The 14947-nt window shown below is 36.3% G+C and overlaps 1 protein-coding gene across 2 annotated transcripts in view; it reads left to right on the top strand.

The window, feature by feature from the left end:
* The window catches only part of LOC148951487 (bumetanide-sensitive sodium-(potassium)-chloride cotransporter-like), a 199734-nt gene that overhangs the window by 113573 nt on the left and 71214 nt on the right, over window positions 1–14947 (top strand). For both annotated transcript variants that reach the window (XM_089090907.1, XM_089090906.1), the window contains one exon: window positions 1247–1450. In XM_089090907.1, coding sequence (XP_088947033.1) covers window positions 1247–1450 — 204 coding nt within the window. The remainder of the gene's footprint in view (window positions 1–1246; window positions 1451–14947) is intronic.

The raw sequence follows: 14947 nt of genomic DNA, 5'->3' as shown, positions 1-14947 counted from the left end.
TAAAAATTGTTGACTTGCGATTTCAGGCGACTTTTCGGTCAACCCAGTATTTCTTTTATTTTTTGTTAACGTCTGAGATTATGAATTGGGTGCTGAACCTGGCCCGACCCTCTAGTCCGGCGGGCGAGCCCTGTTAGGCTTCGGACTGGACGCTTATTTGCCTGCATTTCCAGGTGACATAACGGTCATGTGTCGATTCTAAAATTAAGTCAACCTGCCTGAGACTCTAGACGGGCCTGCCTTTCCAAGAACTAATGCATAAGTATTTGTCCAATTTGAGAGGCATAGCTACTCCAGCCGTTTCCCAAGCCATTTACCAAAACACTTGGGAAACTATAGGTCTCCCCGTTTGCTTGCAAGTCAAGGGGACTTTCCGGTCATGTGTCAATCCTAAAACACGATAGTCTGCCTGAGACTCTAAGCAAGCAAGACTATTAGGCTTAGGTCACTTGTTCGCCTGTGGGTCCAAGCAAATTCAATCCATTCTTTTGAATACAAATCCAGTCGACATTGTCCGTCATGAGTCAACCTAAAAATCTCGATCATCCCTAAAGTTCTATGACTATCTACCTTAGTTCTGCCCTAAGATGGATGGATGATAGACTATCTATCAACAAGTGAAAATGACATCATTTTTATACATTTCTGAAAAAGGCTTATGCCAGCTGTTTCTTTTACTCAGACTGTCTGTCTCGACTTTGTCTCCAATTAGCCATGGATTGATGGCAGCTTGATTTTAATTCAATGGTGAAAAAAGAGGCAAGAATTAAACCTGCAACTAAAAGTTGTCGATGTTTTCTTTTCTTGGGAGCTTGGTGATTGTCCATATAAAAAGCGTAGAAGCAGGATGTAATTCTGCTTCTACACAAAATACGAGATACTAAGTGCATGCTGACATATTGTTACCCCTTAATCCATGACAACAGTCAACTGAACAAAAATGATACGAGTCCAAGGATTCCAAACATTACAGAGTCAATATGGTATACAGCAGGTACTTCAGAAATATCTTCTTTTTGTTTGATCAGCTCAACGGTGAAAAAAAAGGCGAGAATTAACTGCAAAATCATCGTTCTTATCTTCCAGCGTTATTCGTTCTTGTATAACATCTATTAATTTTATGTTTATTCTTACCTATTCATTTTTATATGGGTGTAATTCATTTTTGCTTTTTGTTTGGATGTAATAGCTATTTTTTTGTAACTATTTAATCGCAACTATATATTTGTCATATTTATCTTTCAAGGACCCCTCTGAAGCAATTCCAAAGGGAACTTTAACCGCCATCTTGATATCATCGGTAACTTATATCGCTTTTGCCATTATATGTGGCGCCACAGTTGTTAGAGATGCCACTGGAAATGTTCTGGACCTGGTTAATGGCACTATTGGCAATGCGACTGCTTGTGAACCTGGAGCATGCGAATGGGGACTTGAGAACAGTTTTCAGGTTGGTTTTATTTATAAGATTTTATGGTGCAAATGGGCACAGTTATTAAAAAGAAATTCTCGATTTCCGTAATGAGGAGTAGAGTCCTTACTGGTTAATATTGCGAGGTAGAAAATATTTTTTGACATAAATAATAAGACACGGAATTGAAACTAGCTCTGTTTAAACAAATTCACTGCCACCTATTGGCCCATAGAGAAGAAGATGGTAATTTTAGGCTAGAATACAAGTCATAACAGAAATTAGCAATATTTGTTACTAAATTGTTATTAATTACTTACTTGGTATTTATTACTTGTAATATTAAGTCATTATATAGTACAAAAATATTTCGTTGAAATTAGACAATGAGTATCCGATGTAATCATTCGCAAAAATAACTGACTGTGATTCTTTCTCCGTATTTTTCGTCTTCAATAGCTGCAAGAGACGTTCAAATCAGCTATTTTAGTTCTAACAATACGCCATAGTAACATTCAAATTTTCTCTTTATCTAGTTTTAAACAATTTTTAGTCTGTTTGAAATATTTCAAAGACTCAGGTACGTAAGCACTTTTTTCCAAGGGGGGGGGAGCAGTAATGAAAAAAGATTCTGCTTAGCAGTTTAAATAAAAAGTGCAGAGAAGGTCAGGAAATTAAATTTAGTGGAGGGTTGTGAAAGTATAATTTCGTCACCAATAGACCTACTAACGTAACGTCAACTAGCGTACTTAATCCTCCAACATTTTTTCAAGCCAACCTAGGCCTACTTTGTACGTATTAGATTCTGGCTTAAAATAATTCTTGAAAAAAAATGATTAATTACAGAAACTACACTGTTATTGGCACTAGTAGCTGAATCTATATCTTGCCACGTCGAAGCGTCAAAGATTTAACAATTATTAGTTTCAATTCTCTTTAATTTGTAATAAAATCTTTCGAGGTTCTTCTTCTGCAGTTTGCTTGCGTTTGCATTTGCAACTATTCTGTTTCGTTGCTAGATTGGACGAGGATTCTGAACCCGGCAAACTTGAAGAAAGTGATAAGAAAATTGTAAAAAGTAGGGTATACAAAATTTCTGAATGACTAGCTCAACCACTATCTAACTCTTACTGATATAGGTGGCGTTTTAAGTTTCCCTATAAGACCTGGCCATTTAACTTTTTTTGCTCCGAGTAGCTCAGCTGTTCTAAAAGCCAAAATAGAACTAGATTGTTAACATAAAAAGCCAACTTGGGAGAGCTACTCAGAGAAACTGGCCTATTCACATGGGATATTTGAAGCAATGCAGATGCATTGAAAGGGGCATCTGACAATAGTGGAAAGGAAGAAAACTTCAAAAAAGATTATGTAAGTGACAAGAAGTTTGTTTAACGAAGAATATATAAATAAGTAAAATATAAACGGCCTTTATATATTTTATCCAGTCAATCTGCTAAGATCTTGCATCTTTCTACAGAAAACGATTTTTAAAGAAAACTGAGGACTCTTACTTCTTAGGTTTTTTCTTGGTAAAATCTTCGACCCTTCTGCTCTGATTAGTGATTTAAGGACTTGTGTTAAGAATATTAGCAAAGTGGTCTGTTCAATGTCCAACTGAGTGGAACAGTCTAAGCTTAGGCAATTTTGACTGTCCAGCGGGTTTTTGCACCTTGATTCCAAAAATCTGAGGTGAATGGTGCAAGACCAGCCAAAAACTGGAATAATGCTTGGATTGACCTTGGATTAATCTTTTAGAAATAGTTTTTAGAATTTGGCTTGGATTAATCTTTTAGACATAACAAATAATGCGGAGGTTGGCACACACTTTTAATATGAAATATTGGGCTATATTTAGTTTAAGTTTCTTCCATATGCAGATTTTGTAGCTGTGTCGATTGGCGGAACTTATAAATTTCTTGGAATTTAGATAAAAAGATGTCCTGAAAAGGAATTTTTGTTTAAGCGTAGGTAATAGGCCTAGTTGTACATGAAATCACTTATAAGTCGTCCGCTTTTCTATTATCCTTCGAATTAACGCTTGTATGACCAATTTCAATTTTTCAATGCCTATAAAGAAATTAATTTTCTTTCTTTTCCTGGAAAGTTTCCGATTTTCTTCAAACAAGCTATGTGCCTGAGGGGCCCAATAGGTTGTAGAGTTTAAGCAGATATACTTAATTGTTCATGCGTATTAATTTATAAATAAATAATGTTTACATAAATCAATATTATTATTACCAATAAATTTATCGATATAAATTAATTAATATAAATATTTATTCGCATAAGTTAATATGAAATTAGTTAACTAATTTATAATGTAAATTAATTAAAATAACGTATCGATAATAAGATATACTTTTTGATTATTTTAATCCTGCAATGGTATTTTTTGCCTAATTTAAGCAGTGTAATTTATTCTTTGTATTGTTCCAACCAACCGACGGTAAAGTAGATATTTGTTGATGGTTCTTTGAGGACTGGATAAGGACTGCGTTAAAATAGGGGGAGTTCCATATTGATAACTGTAGGGAAACTGATAAGGATGAAAACTCAATTTTGTTTCTGAGAAAAAAAGGAAAAATAATAAATGCCATCTATTATCACACAGCAGAACTCGAAAGCTATTTTATAAAACCTCAGTGGAAATATTATACACCTATTTTTTTTTAATTCGAGCAAGAGGTAAATCATATTTGAATATTCCTCCCCATTCCCTCCCCAAGAGGTAAATCACTCAAAATTTTCCTCCCCATTTCAGCTAAGTAGTAATCTTCTCGGATTCTCAGACTGCTCTTAAACTAATGAAAACCTTAACCTGGAACGCAAAGGATACTGATTTGCAGGAGATAAGAGAACAGCTTGATTCTCTATATAAGATTGACATAGCAGTGTTTTTCCAGCATATTCCTAGCCATGTAGGGATCCACTATAAAGAAAAAGTGGACATTCTTGCCGCAGAGACTGCAAAGTCGATCAACCCACAGCTCGCTGAAAATTATTCAATCGCACTTAGAGAAACAATTAGAAACCGCCATCCTTATAGAAAGCCTCCTTCTCCCTAGAATTGGTCTCCTAGAGACAGAAACAGTCTGATGCCTGATGATCAACTTCGAAGTATACAAGACTAAGGAGCTACTAATGACTCGATCGAAGGTCTCGTGCCGACATCCTGACTTCATCATCAACGGTGATGGTGTCAAGAGAGTTGACAAAACTTCGTCTTTTGGGATTGCACCTCTCCTCAGATTTTTGTTGGGGCGGACATATTGATCAATTCCGGTCCTCCTTCATAAGAAAGCGGGACGTGATTCTTCGTTGTAAGAACCTGTTTTGATCCAGCTTGCTCTTTTCTCTGTACAAGTCTTGCATTCGGCTTATTGACGAACACGGACATCCGCTTTTTCTAGAGGCTCCTAACGCCTTACTGGCATCTCTCCTGAGGATCCAAAGTGGGAACTGAAGGGTGAGCTGTAGAACCAATCGAACGAGAGTGCAACCTCTAATTGAGTAGCGTGACCTCAACGACTGTTTTAAAAATTACTTTAATTCGGCCTTCCAGTAGTGACTTTGTTTATTTAATTGCTGTATTATTTCCGTGAATTGTGAAGGCATCAATCAATCATCCACAGGCCTCCCTCCGACGAGCTGTTTTGACTACTATGGGCCTTTGACAGGACAATGTGGGTAACACAAAGAAGCACTGAGTTTTTACTAATACTGAGATTTGGCTAATGCTAATTTGAGCCAATAAAAATTTTTCGTTGAATTTTTCAGCCAATCAGAAGGTCCTATGAAAAATCTAGTCTGCCCAGTTTAGCGCTGGAAGTTAAATCTCATTGTGAATGGGGCTTTATCTACAAGAGGAGACACCCTGCACTTAGCACTTGAAGAACTGTTTTGCAAGATGCTGAACCTGCACTCTGAATGGTCTCCAGGGGGAAGCCATCTTTGAAACCCGTTTGTTATTTCATTTAAAAAGGCAGAAGGATACACATGCCTAATCCAGCAGACAAAATCCCAGGGAAAAAACTAGGCAAGAATTTGAGGAGCAGCATATTAGACCTTTTTTATTTTGTCCCAGTTTCCTTGAAAACGGACTTCACGCCAATTTTTAAGGCAAGATCACTGATTTCAACATCAGTATATGCTCACCTTTAGGGATTGTCATTACAAAGAAGAAGAAAGCCAGTTGCTTAACATTGTGATATCGATGCAACATTCTGTTAGGCTTCGAAGTTAGAGGATGAGGGCAGCACTCTTACAAACGGATTTTTTTGCAATTTGCTCGAACTTGTAAGAATGGAGATTGTAAGACATCGAATGCAACACGACAAAAGCCTTAGCTTTCTGTGTCATATCCTTTAGGGAGGTCTTTACTCAGTTTACTGAAATGTTCCATTGTGGGGAGCCGCTTATCCACTTTCTGTATGATGAAACACGTTGGTTAGCAATAATGACTACTAACCGTTTTTTCATGCAGAGGGCCTTAGGTAACAGTCTTCAGGGATAAAGAGACTTTTCTGAACTCAGCCATTCAAGCAGAAATTTTCTTCAATCAGATAAAATGGTGCTTGATGATTGAATGCCTGTTAAGGATGCAATCGGAATCCTCTGCACTTCACCTGTCTGCCTACCGTCGTATTAAAGAGTAACTATTGAGTCAGATTGATATTCATCATTTCCTGTGCTTACGACTGGATGATCAAAAACCTGTATCAGCGACTTTAAGAAAATTCTTGCGGTAATTTTTCTCGTGTGAATTCTGAAGCCGTCGTAGCGGATCGAACTTTATTGTCGAAGATGCCGAAAGCGTCTTTCTGCATGTCACTTGGGAACGCTGACGTTGAATATGGTTTTTCTCATCCTGGGTGGATTACGACCGATGTAAAACCTTTGATGAAGGTGAAACTGCTAAACACTAGACTAGTTGTCTGAGATGTTCTAAAGAAGCTTCAGATCGAGCCTGAGTTAATCCTTATTACGAGAGAGCTATCTTTTTGTGCAATGTTTGCCAGAGTCTTTGCCAGAAAACTCAGGCTTTGCCAGAGTCTTCCAACTTTTTTGCGAGAGGTCCTTCAGGTCTATAGAGGGGTCGTACTTACCCCATAACCTCCCTTTATTTAAAAAAAAAATAAACATATTTGGACTAAACGTCCGATATTAACGCTGAAGGAGTGCTTATTCCTGTCTTATTTTAGAAATATTTTCTGTGTGAAATTAAAGATTAATTAGATTCAAGTACTGCGCGAAGCTCGCACCTGCACAAAGGCAGAAGAGGGGAGGGGGATCGCCCAGGTGCAATATTTTACTGGTGACTCCCTTCTCCTGCCGAAGATTTAGACATCCCTACCAGAAAAGTAGTTTTCTCAGATCCTCTTACCCCTATAACAATGAAGGAGTGCTCTTTATTCAATTGTGATATTTTCCAAGGAATGCTGTACAAAAGTTGAATTTTAGGGTAAAGAGGGCTGAGGACGTGGCAGCCTCTCGCGTATTTTTTAAAGCCGGAATATACTCGAAACGGATGGACATTACGTAAGACATTTTTTTTCAACTGAAACTAAACAGCGACGTTAAAATTTTAAACAAACATAAATTATTCTGTATATGAGGGTTGCTGCTGGCCTCTAAGCCCCCTGCACACTGAAGTTTAGCTTTGCTGCATTCATAAGTGTAACTAATATGTATTTTACATTGAAACTTCAGCGTAAATAATATAGCTTTAAGAGGGTGGTAGCTGCTCTTATGTCAATAATTTTTTAGACCTCGCTACTTTTCCATTTACAAAACATTAAGAGAGAAAAACGGTTTAATTTAAATAAAGCAGTGAAAACGAAATAAAAAAAAAACAACTAAACAATAATTAAATAAAGAAATCGGTATATTGCAGCTCCGCGTCCGAGAGCCTTTCTCAATGAAGAAAAAAAAACTTTAAAGAAGAAAAAAAACTTTTTTTTTAAAATAAAACCTACGACATACTAAACACACGGGAGAAAGAAAGAGAGAAAAAAGAGGCTAACAAACAAGTACAACTCACATTCTAATCTAAGAATATATATTTAAGAGAGTGGTAGCCGCTCTTATGTATGCAATACTATCTGTTTGTTTTAAGTTTTAGCGTCGCTCTTGAATTTCATTTGAAGATAGCCGGTTTACAATATTGTCTTAGCTACAGATTCACAATTTTCGAAGGTCGCTAGTTACTTGTTTTACGGTATTTGAACATGTTTGATAAACCGTTGTTACAGCTATTTTTCAATGATAAATGGTAATAAAACTCTTTAATTCTGAACGTTTTGTATTATTTTAACGTTGGAGCTCTTACTTATTGGAATGGTCTCAGTTTTATTTAGGCTAGAGAAACAATTACTTTGCTATTAATGAGATTAAGCTAATGCTAATTGTTCCTGTCATGATTGCAGCGAGTGCTTCAACCAACCCTTAGTAACCATAAGTTGAAAAATACCAACCCATAGCAACCATAAGTTCAAAATACCAACCCATAGTAACCATAAGTTGAAAAATAAGTTTAAAAATCTGCCTTGTGAGACAAAGTTGCCGTTTTAAGCTGATTCAGGAATAATAGCTATTATTTCGAACAGTAAAATTAGGTTTTAAACTAAATTTACAAGTATTTTGAAAAAGAGCCTGAAATTTCTCGAAAATGGCTTCAGATCAAAATAAAAAGTACATCGTTGAAAATTGATCTTACTTGAGGTTTTGAGAGAATTAGATCTTTACACTAAAATTGATTGATTTCATGAGCGGTGAAAGACTATTGAGAGGCTTATAAATTAGTATTTCATTTTCTGCAGGGTACTTCAGGACTTTTCTGCTCTTAATCGTGTTTTGTTGCTTCAATTTTGTGTATTCAGTAAAGTGCTATTTTTTCCGGATTCTATAATTTTGGGAAAATATTACAAGTCAGTTTATTTGAACCAATATTGTTGATATATGTTGTATAAACTGCGAAAAAATAATTCCAGTTTCACCTTTGCTCTTTACTCCCATAAGGAAACTTTTTTTTTTAATTAATCATTTACAGAGACTATATTTTCGAGTGCCAAGTGAGAGGAATCCAAGTCTGATGAAACTTGGTGCTTATTTTTATATCTTGGATCAGCCAGTTTTGATTTAGTCGTCGTTGGGGTCGAGTTTTGAATTCCTTCATCCTTTATTCTTTGAATATTATTCCTTATTCTCTTCTTTTTATTTTTTTAAATTTCTTCATATGTATTGCAAAATAAAATGACAAAAACAACCATGGAATACGATAGTAGGCTTATATTTGATGAACAGAGGAAAAGTCTGTTTCATAGCAAATTAAAGATAAAATAAAAGTTCAAAATAGGGATAAAATCCTTTTTAATAGACAATGTATAGAAAATTCACAAAAAATACCAGATATTTCGGTCACATAAAATACCAGATCAAATATCTGGTATTTTTTGTGAATTTTCTATACACTGTCTATTAAAAAGGATTTTATCCCTATTTTGAACTTTTATTTTATCGTCATGGAAAGGCAGTGTGGTCTCCGAAATTATCTATAGCAAATTAATCAGGGAAACTGTTTTGTATTGTCTGTGAAAGTATTTTTTCATATAAAAGAACACATAATTTTAATAGCCCCATAAAACACAGCGTCGGATTAGAAGGATAAATAAGATATTAAAAAATAAGAAAAATAAGAATATAAAATATAAAATATAATATAATATAAAACGTAATATAAAATAAAATATAATATAAGATATAATATAAAGTATAATATAATATAAAAAATAAGAATATAAAAATAAGAAAAATATAAAAAATAAGAAAATATAATCATAGGCAGCGCAATCGCGCTGCCTAAGTAAAGAACGATGTTGGCACAATGTATTATTATTTGTTTTGTTTTTGTTTTCTTCCAGACCAGGGCACTTCGTATCGAAGGAAATGTCGCAGAAACTTGGAAAAGGGCTCATTCAATTGGAAATTGGAACGGCTAGTGCCCTTTTTAATAGTCGAAAGTGATTGGAATGCAACTAAAACCCCTTCCACGCCCACCAGTTCCCCAAACACATCCAATCAAAATTTTGAGATAGCCATTTTGTTCAACGTAGTTGAAAGATAGAAATTATGCTTTTGAGGAGGACACTCCCCCCACAGCCCTCAGGGCAAGGGTTTTAAGTTATGCCCTGGGGGCACCTGAGGTTTTTATAGAAAGCGTTGTCGTATAAACTTCAAAAAAGAAATATTCGATTGGAAAATCAAAGGGCTAGTGCCCTTTGTAATAGTCGTAAGTGATTGAGGGCAACTAACCCCCTCTTTCACGCCCACCTTTTCCCTAAACACATCCAATCAAAATTTTGAGATAGCCATTTTGTTCAACGATTGAAATTTCTGGAAATTAGGTCTTTGAGGATGACAATCCTTCCACAGCCCTCAGGGCAAGGGTTGTAAGTTATGCCCTGGGGGCATGTAAGGTTTTTATAGAAAGCTTTGTTGTAGAAACATCAATAAGGGCTTATTTTATTTAAAATTGAAATTGCTTGTGCCCTTTTTTATATTCAAAAGTGATCGGAAGGTACCTAGCACCCCTCCCACGTCCATTATTTTTCCAAACACATCCAATCAAAATTTTGAGATAGCCACTTTGCTTAAAGTGGTTGCAATGCCCGGTAAATATATCTTTGAGGATGATACTCCCCCCACAGCCCTCGGGGTAAGGATTGTAAGTTATGTACTGGGGGCACATGAGATTTTTATTGAAAGCTTCGTCGTAGAAACTTGAAAAAGGGCTCATTGGATTGGAAATTCAAAGGGCCGTTTTTAATAGTCGAAAGTGATTGGAGGGCAACTAACCCCCCTCTCGCGCTCACCTTTTCCCCAAACACATCCAATCAAAATTTTGGATAGCCATTTTGTTCAACGTAGTTGAATGTTCTCAATATTAGGTCATTGAGAATGACAACCCCCCCACAGCCCTCAGGGCAAGGGTTGTAAGTTATGCCCTGGGGGCCCATAAGGGTTTTATAGAAAGCGTTGTCGGAGAAACTTCAAAAAGGGCTCATTTGATTGGAAATTGAAACGGCTGGTACCCTTTTTAATAGTCGAAAGTGATTGGAAGGCAACTAACACCCCTTCCACACCCAACGTTTTCCAAACACATCTAATCAAAATTTTGTGATAATCATTTTTTTCAACGCTGTTGAAAATTCTGGATATTAGGTCTTTGAAGATGACACTCCCCCTACTGCCCTCAGGGTAAGGGTTGTAAGTTTTTCCCTGGGGGCATATAAGGTTTTTATTGAAAGCTTTGTCGTAGATACTTGAAAAAGGGCTCACTAAATTGGAAATTCAAAGAGCTAGTGCCCTTTTTAATAGTTGAAATTGATTTGAGGGCAATTAACCCCTCTCTCACGCCCACCTTTTCCCAAAACACATCCAATCTAAATTTTGAGATAACTATTTTCTTCAACTTAGTTGAGAGTTCTGTAAATTACGTCTTTGAGGTAGACAACCCCCCCCCAACCCTCAGGGCAAGGGTTGTAAGTTATGCCCTGGGGGCATATAAGGTTTTTATTGAAAGCGCTGTCGTAGAAACTTCAAAAGGGCTCATTCGGTTGGAAATTGAAAGGGCTAGTGCCTTTTTTAAAAGTTGAAAGTCATTGGAGAGCAACTAACGCCCCTGTCACGCCCACCGTTTCCCCTAACACATCCAACCAATATTTTGAGATAGCTGTTTTGTTCAACGTAGTCGAAAGTTCTGGAGATTAGGTCTTTGAGAATGACAACCCCCTCACAGACGTCAAGCCAAGGGTTGTAAGTTGTGCCCTGGGGGCACATGGGGTGTTTATAGAAAGCGTTATCGTAGAAACTCTAAAAGGGCTCATTAGATTGGAAACTGAAAAGGCCAGTGCCTTTTTCAATATTCGAAAGTGACTGGAAGGCTTGGCATTTGTATAGCAAAGATCGATGTGGGGTACAATGTATTATTACTTTTTTTTCTAGACCAGGGCACTTCGTATCGAAGGAGTTGTCGTAGGAACTTCGAAAAGTTCTCATTCGATTCAAAATCGAAAGAACTAATACCCTTTTTAATAGTCGAAAGTGATTGGAGGGCAACTAGTCCCCCACCCACGCCCACCCTTATATTTGCCCATTAAATTTAAAAATTAAATGTTGCCTTAAAATTAAATAAAAATACACTGTGTTAATGCTAATTCCCAATGAGACATCTCAACAGTATCCCAAGAACGATTGAGGATATTATGTTATAACTTTCGGGGCTACGTCTGCTCGTAAAATTTAACCAAATCAAAATAGCGTAAGTGTATCCAAGCTATCAAAGAAAGTAAATAGATTTTTTTTTGCGAATGATATCAAGTTTTCTATTTCAGGTCAACTAGAGGAGGTATGAAACTAAATTAAACACTACTATTTGTGTCAGGATTTTTAAAAGGGTGTATGTTGCTAAAAATTGCTGAAAATTTTTCTCCAGCATACAAATAGCAGGCCAAAGTATTAAGTCTTAAAAAAAGAAAAGATTTAAAGTATTATATTCTTTTTCCCGGAAAGACTATGTAATGAACAGAAATTAATTAAAAAAAACTTTTTCCACAAGAGAAGTTTTTCAAAGAAAAGTTAAGGACTCCATTAAACCAAAAATGAGCAAAAATCAAATCAAATAATCTACCAAGCCTGACACTACCACAAATCAGCATCGATAAATAAATGAAACCCAAAACGAACAGAAATTACAATAAATAACTGAGTCAAACTCAAAACGAGCTGAAATTAACATGAGTAGGGCTTAAAACGCCTATGCCTTTCCAAGAAATTGCCAAAAGTTTTTCACTTCCCCAAACACATCCAATCAAAATTTTGAGATAGCTGTTTTGTTTAACGTAGTTGAAAAGTTCTAGAAATTAGGTCTTTGAGGATGACAACCCCTTGTATCGCAAGATTTTCCTGATGGTGAACACAAAAATTACAATTTTAGCCAGGTTTTTCTTGAAGATGAATTTCTTGTTGCTTGAAACAAATCTGGCGGGAAGAGGATTATCCTCAACCTCCCCTCGAGTGTATGTGTAATCAGAGTTATTACATTTTCAAGCACACATTGATGCACACTGTCCAATGCTTAGTGGAGGCAAGGTCAGAGGCTTTTTCAAGGAAGGGGAAGGGGGGATTAAAAATGAAAAGATACAAGAATTGTATCTTTTAGGGAAATCTCCTAGGGGGGGAAATCACCGCGGGGGGACATCTCCTACGAGGGGAAATTTCCGGGGGGAAATTTCCAGGGAGGAAATTAGCGAGGGGAAATCTCCGTGGGGGATTTTATCGGGGGAAATCACCGGAACCCGACAATTACACCTTAACACATTTTGTGCCATAAGTTTTCGGCTTGTTTTGTACAGATTTTTCACCCATGTTTCTTTTTTTTTTTTTTTTTGGCAACCCATCACAACCAAAACCTGCATAACTACACATGGAGGTATTTTTAATTAAAAACTGAAGTCCCAGTTTTTCCGAATTTTTAAGATCATATTCTACTTTCACTGTCCTTGGTACTTTAAGCAGCCTACATATGATATTTTTTAATATCTTAAGAATGTGTTTTTTTCAAAGCTTATGATTTTCTCAAGTAAATCTTGGGATATGGCAGTCTCAGTGGCAGACCTGCTACCAGTGGCGTTTCTTAGGAACGGGAGAATTTTTTGCCTCCCCCACCCTACATTTTAAAAGTATATTTTTGGAGGCATTTTCGCTGACAAAATGCTTTTTCTGGAATTTCTAAAAGTTTTTTTGAGCACATGTTCAAGCTCAAAAGTGCTGTTTTATACGACTGTAGTTTAAACGCAATAGTTAAATTATTTGAAAAATTTAATAATATCTTTAAAAATACTTCATTAAAAACGTCGTTATCCATACGGCAGGAGTTAAACCCTTAACAAGCAGTGGGAGCAGTAATCCGAGTTTCAAGCCGATTTGCTATTTTGTACAATCCCGAGTCATGTGGCAGTGCCAGTCATATGATTCTGGGTCACCAGTGTCACTGGCCCAGAGTCACAAGCATCTTCAAGAAACTAGACTATCTGGCAGCAATAATACGATGGTGAATTGATGAACCTCTCATAAACTATTGACTATTGGAGGCTGGTGCTTCGTTGAAATGGCATGAGTTAGTTCATCCAATTGCGCGATTAATCTATTTCCTTCGCTGAGCGAATTATATTCTGCCCTTATCTCTATAAAGAAAACAGTTTTTTTAAGAAAGTAAAGAGCGAAATTGAAACTTAAAACGAACAAAGCAATGAAGTATTCCTTCTCAGCCGATGCAACAAAGATCTGTAAAACAAGCTCAAACAAACTAATTCATGATGCCCCCTTGAATTTGTAGGGTTATGCAAAACTAACACTTTCTGAAAACACAAAGTCCACGCATAAATACGAGAATAGCCAAGAAATCATCACGCAGCTTGCAAAAAATAATAGACTATTCTATAAGGCTATCCATAGCCTTTCGCCACCCTTGATATCGATAACTTTTTGTGTACTGTTTAAATTTTAGAAGCTGTTTCTTTTTTGTTACTAAAAGCGGGTGTTTTTGTTACCCGATAGTGATTGAGTATTTAAAAAAAAAAAAAAAAAAAAAACCTGATTCATAAGGCACTGGTTCATTGGTCTCGTCATCCATAATATTGTTAGCAAGAAATATAAAATTTTAGACTGTAAAAGCAAAATTTAGAATTATTCTAAATAAAGAACTAACAAACCTGAGTACAAACTTCAGAAATTCAGTTATTTCTGTCCAGAGACTGGAGAGTTTCAACTTTTGCTGTGAATTCGAAGTTACGTGTATAGTTGTAATACAGCCAATATTGATTTTTTGGGACTAGTCTACAAAATAATCATATCTGTTTTAGAAAAGAGACATTGTACTAGACTCAATTTATAGGGTCTAACCAGTGCTCAATGCAACCATCATTGGAGGCTGCACATCTCCAATTTAGGTTTTTCAACGAAGGTAATTTAGATTTTGCATATTTCATATTTCCTACTCTATTCTTCTCCGTAACGGTCCCTAGAAGTGACATTTTCGATGCTATGTGGCACTTGATTCTAATGCTGTCATGAAGAAACATATAAAAGTACGTAGTATGAGGCACGAGTCTTCAATTTCTCTTGGGGTCTTCCAGTAACCTGCTAGCACTGACGAAAAAAGGAGACATCACTGCTACCCATGAACAGAAGTGATTTTTCTTTTTTTTCAAGATGTGGAGAGGGGATGTAAACCTTGAGCCAACGGTGTTTTTAAGGACGGCGATGACAATAACATGCTTATTACGATTTAACGTCATATTCGAGTTCTTTTTTGAAATTCCCCCGCTTCTTCCGGATCTTGTTTGAAATTCCCTAAAAATTCTTTTGAACTAAAAGTTACTATGCTCTTGAATCTGAATAATAATTATCATTTCTGAATCAGTTTCAATTGGGAATGGTTCTCACTAGACAATTTTCTGGATAAAGATATTTTTAAAA

The sequence above is a fragment of the Artemia sp. Qi Xiang Cuo genome, chromosome 6 (assembly GCF_049724085.1).
Source record: "Artemia sp. Qi Xiang Cuo chromosome 6, ASM4972408v1, whole genome shotgun sequence".
Lineage (NCBI taxonomy): Eukaryota > Metazoa > Arthropoda > Branchiopoda > Anostraca > Artemiidae > Artemia > Artemia sp. Qi Xiang Cuo.
This window is presented reverse-complemented; position numbering and strand designations above follow the sequence as displayed.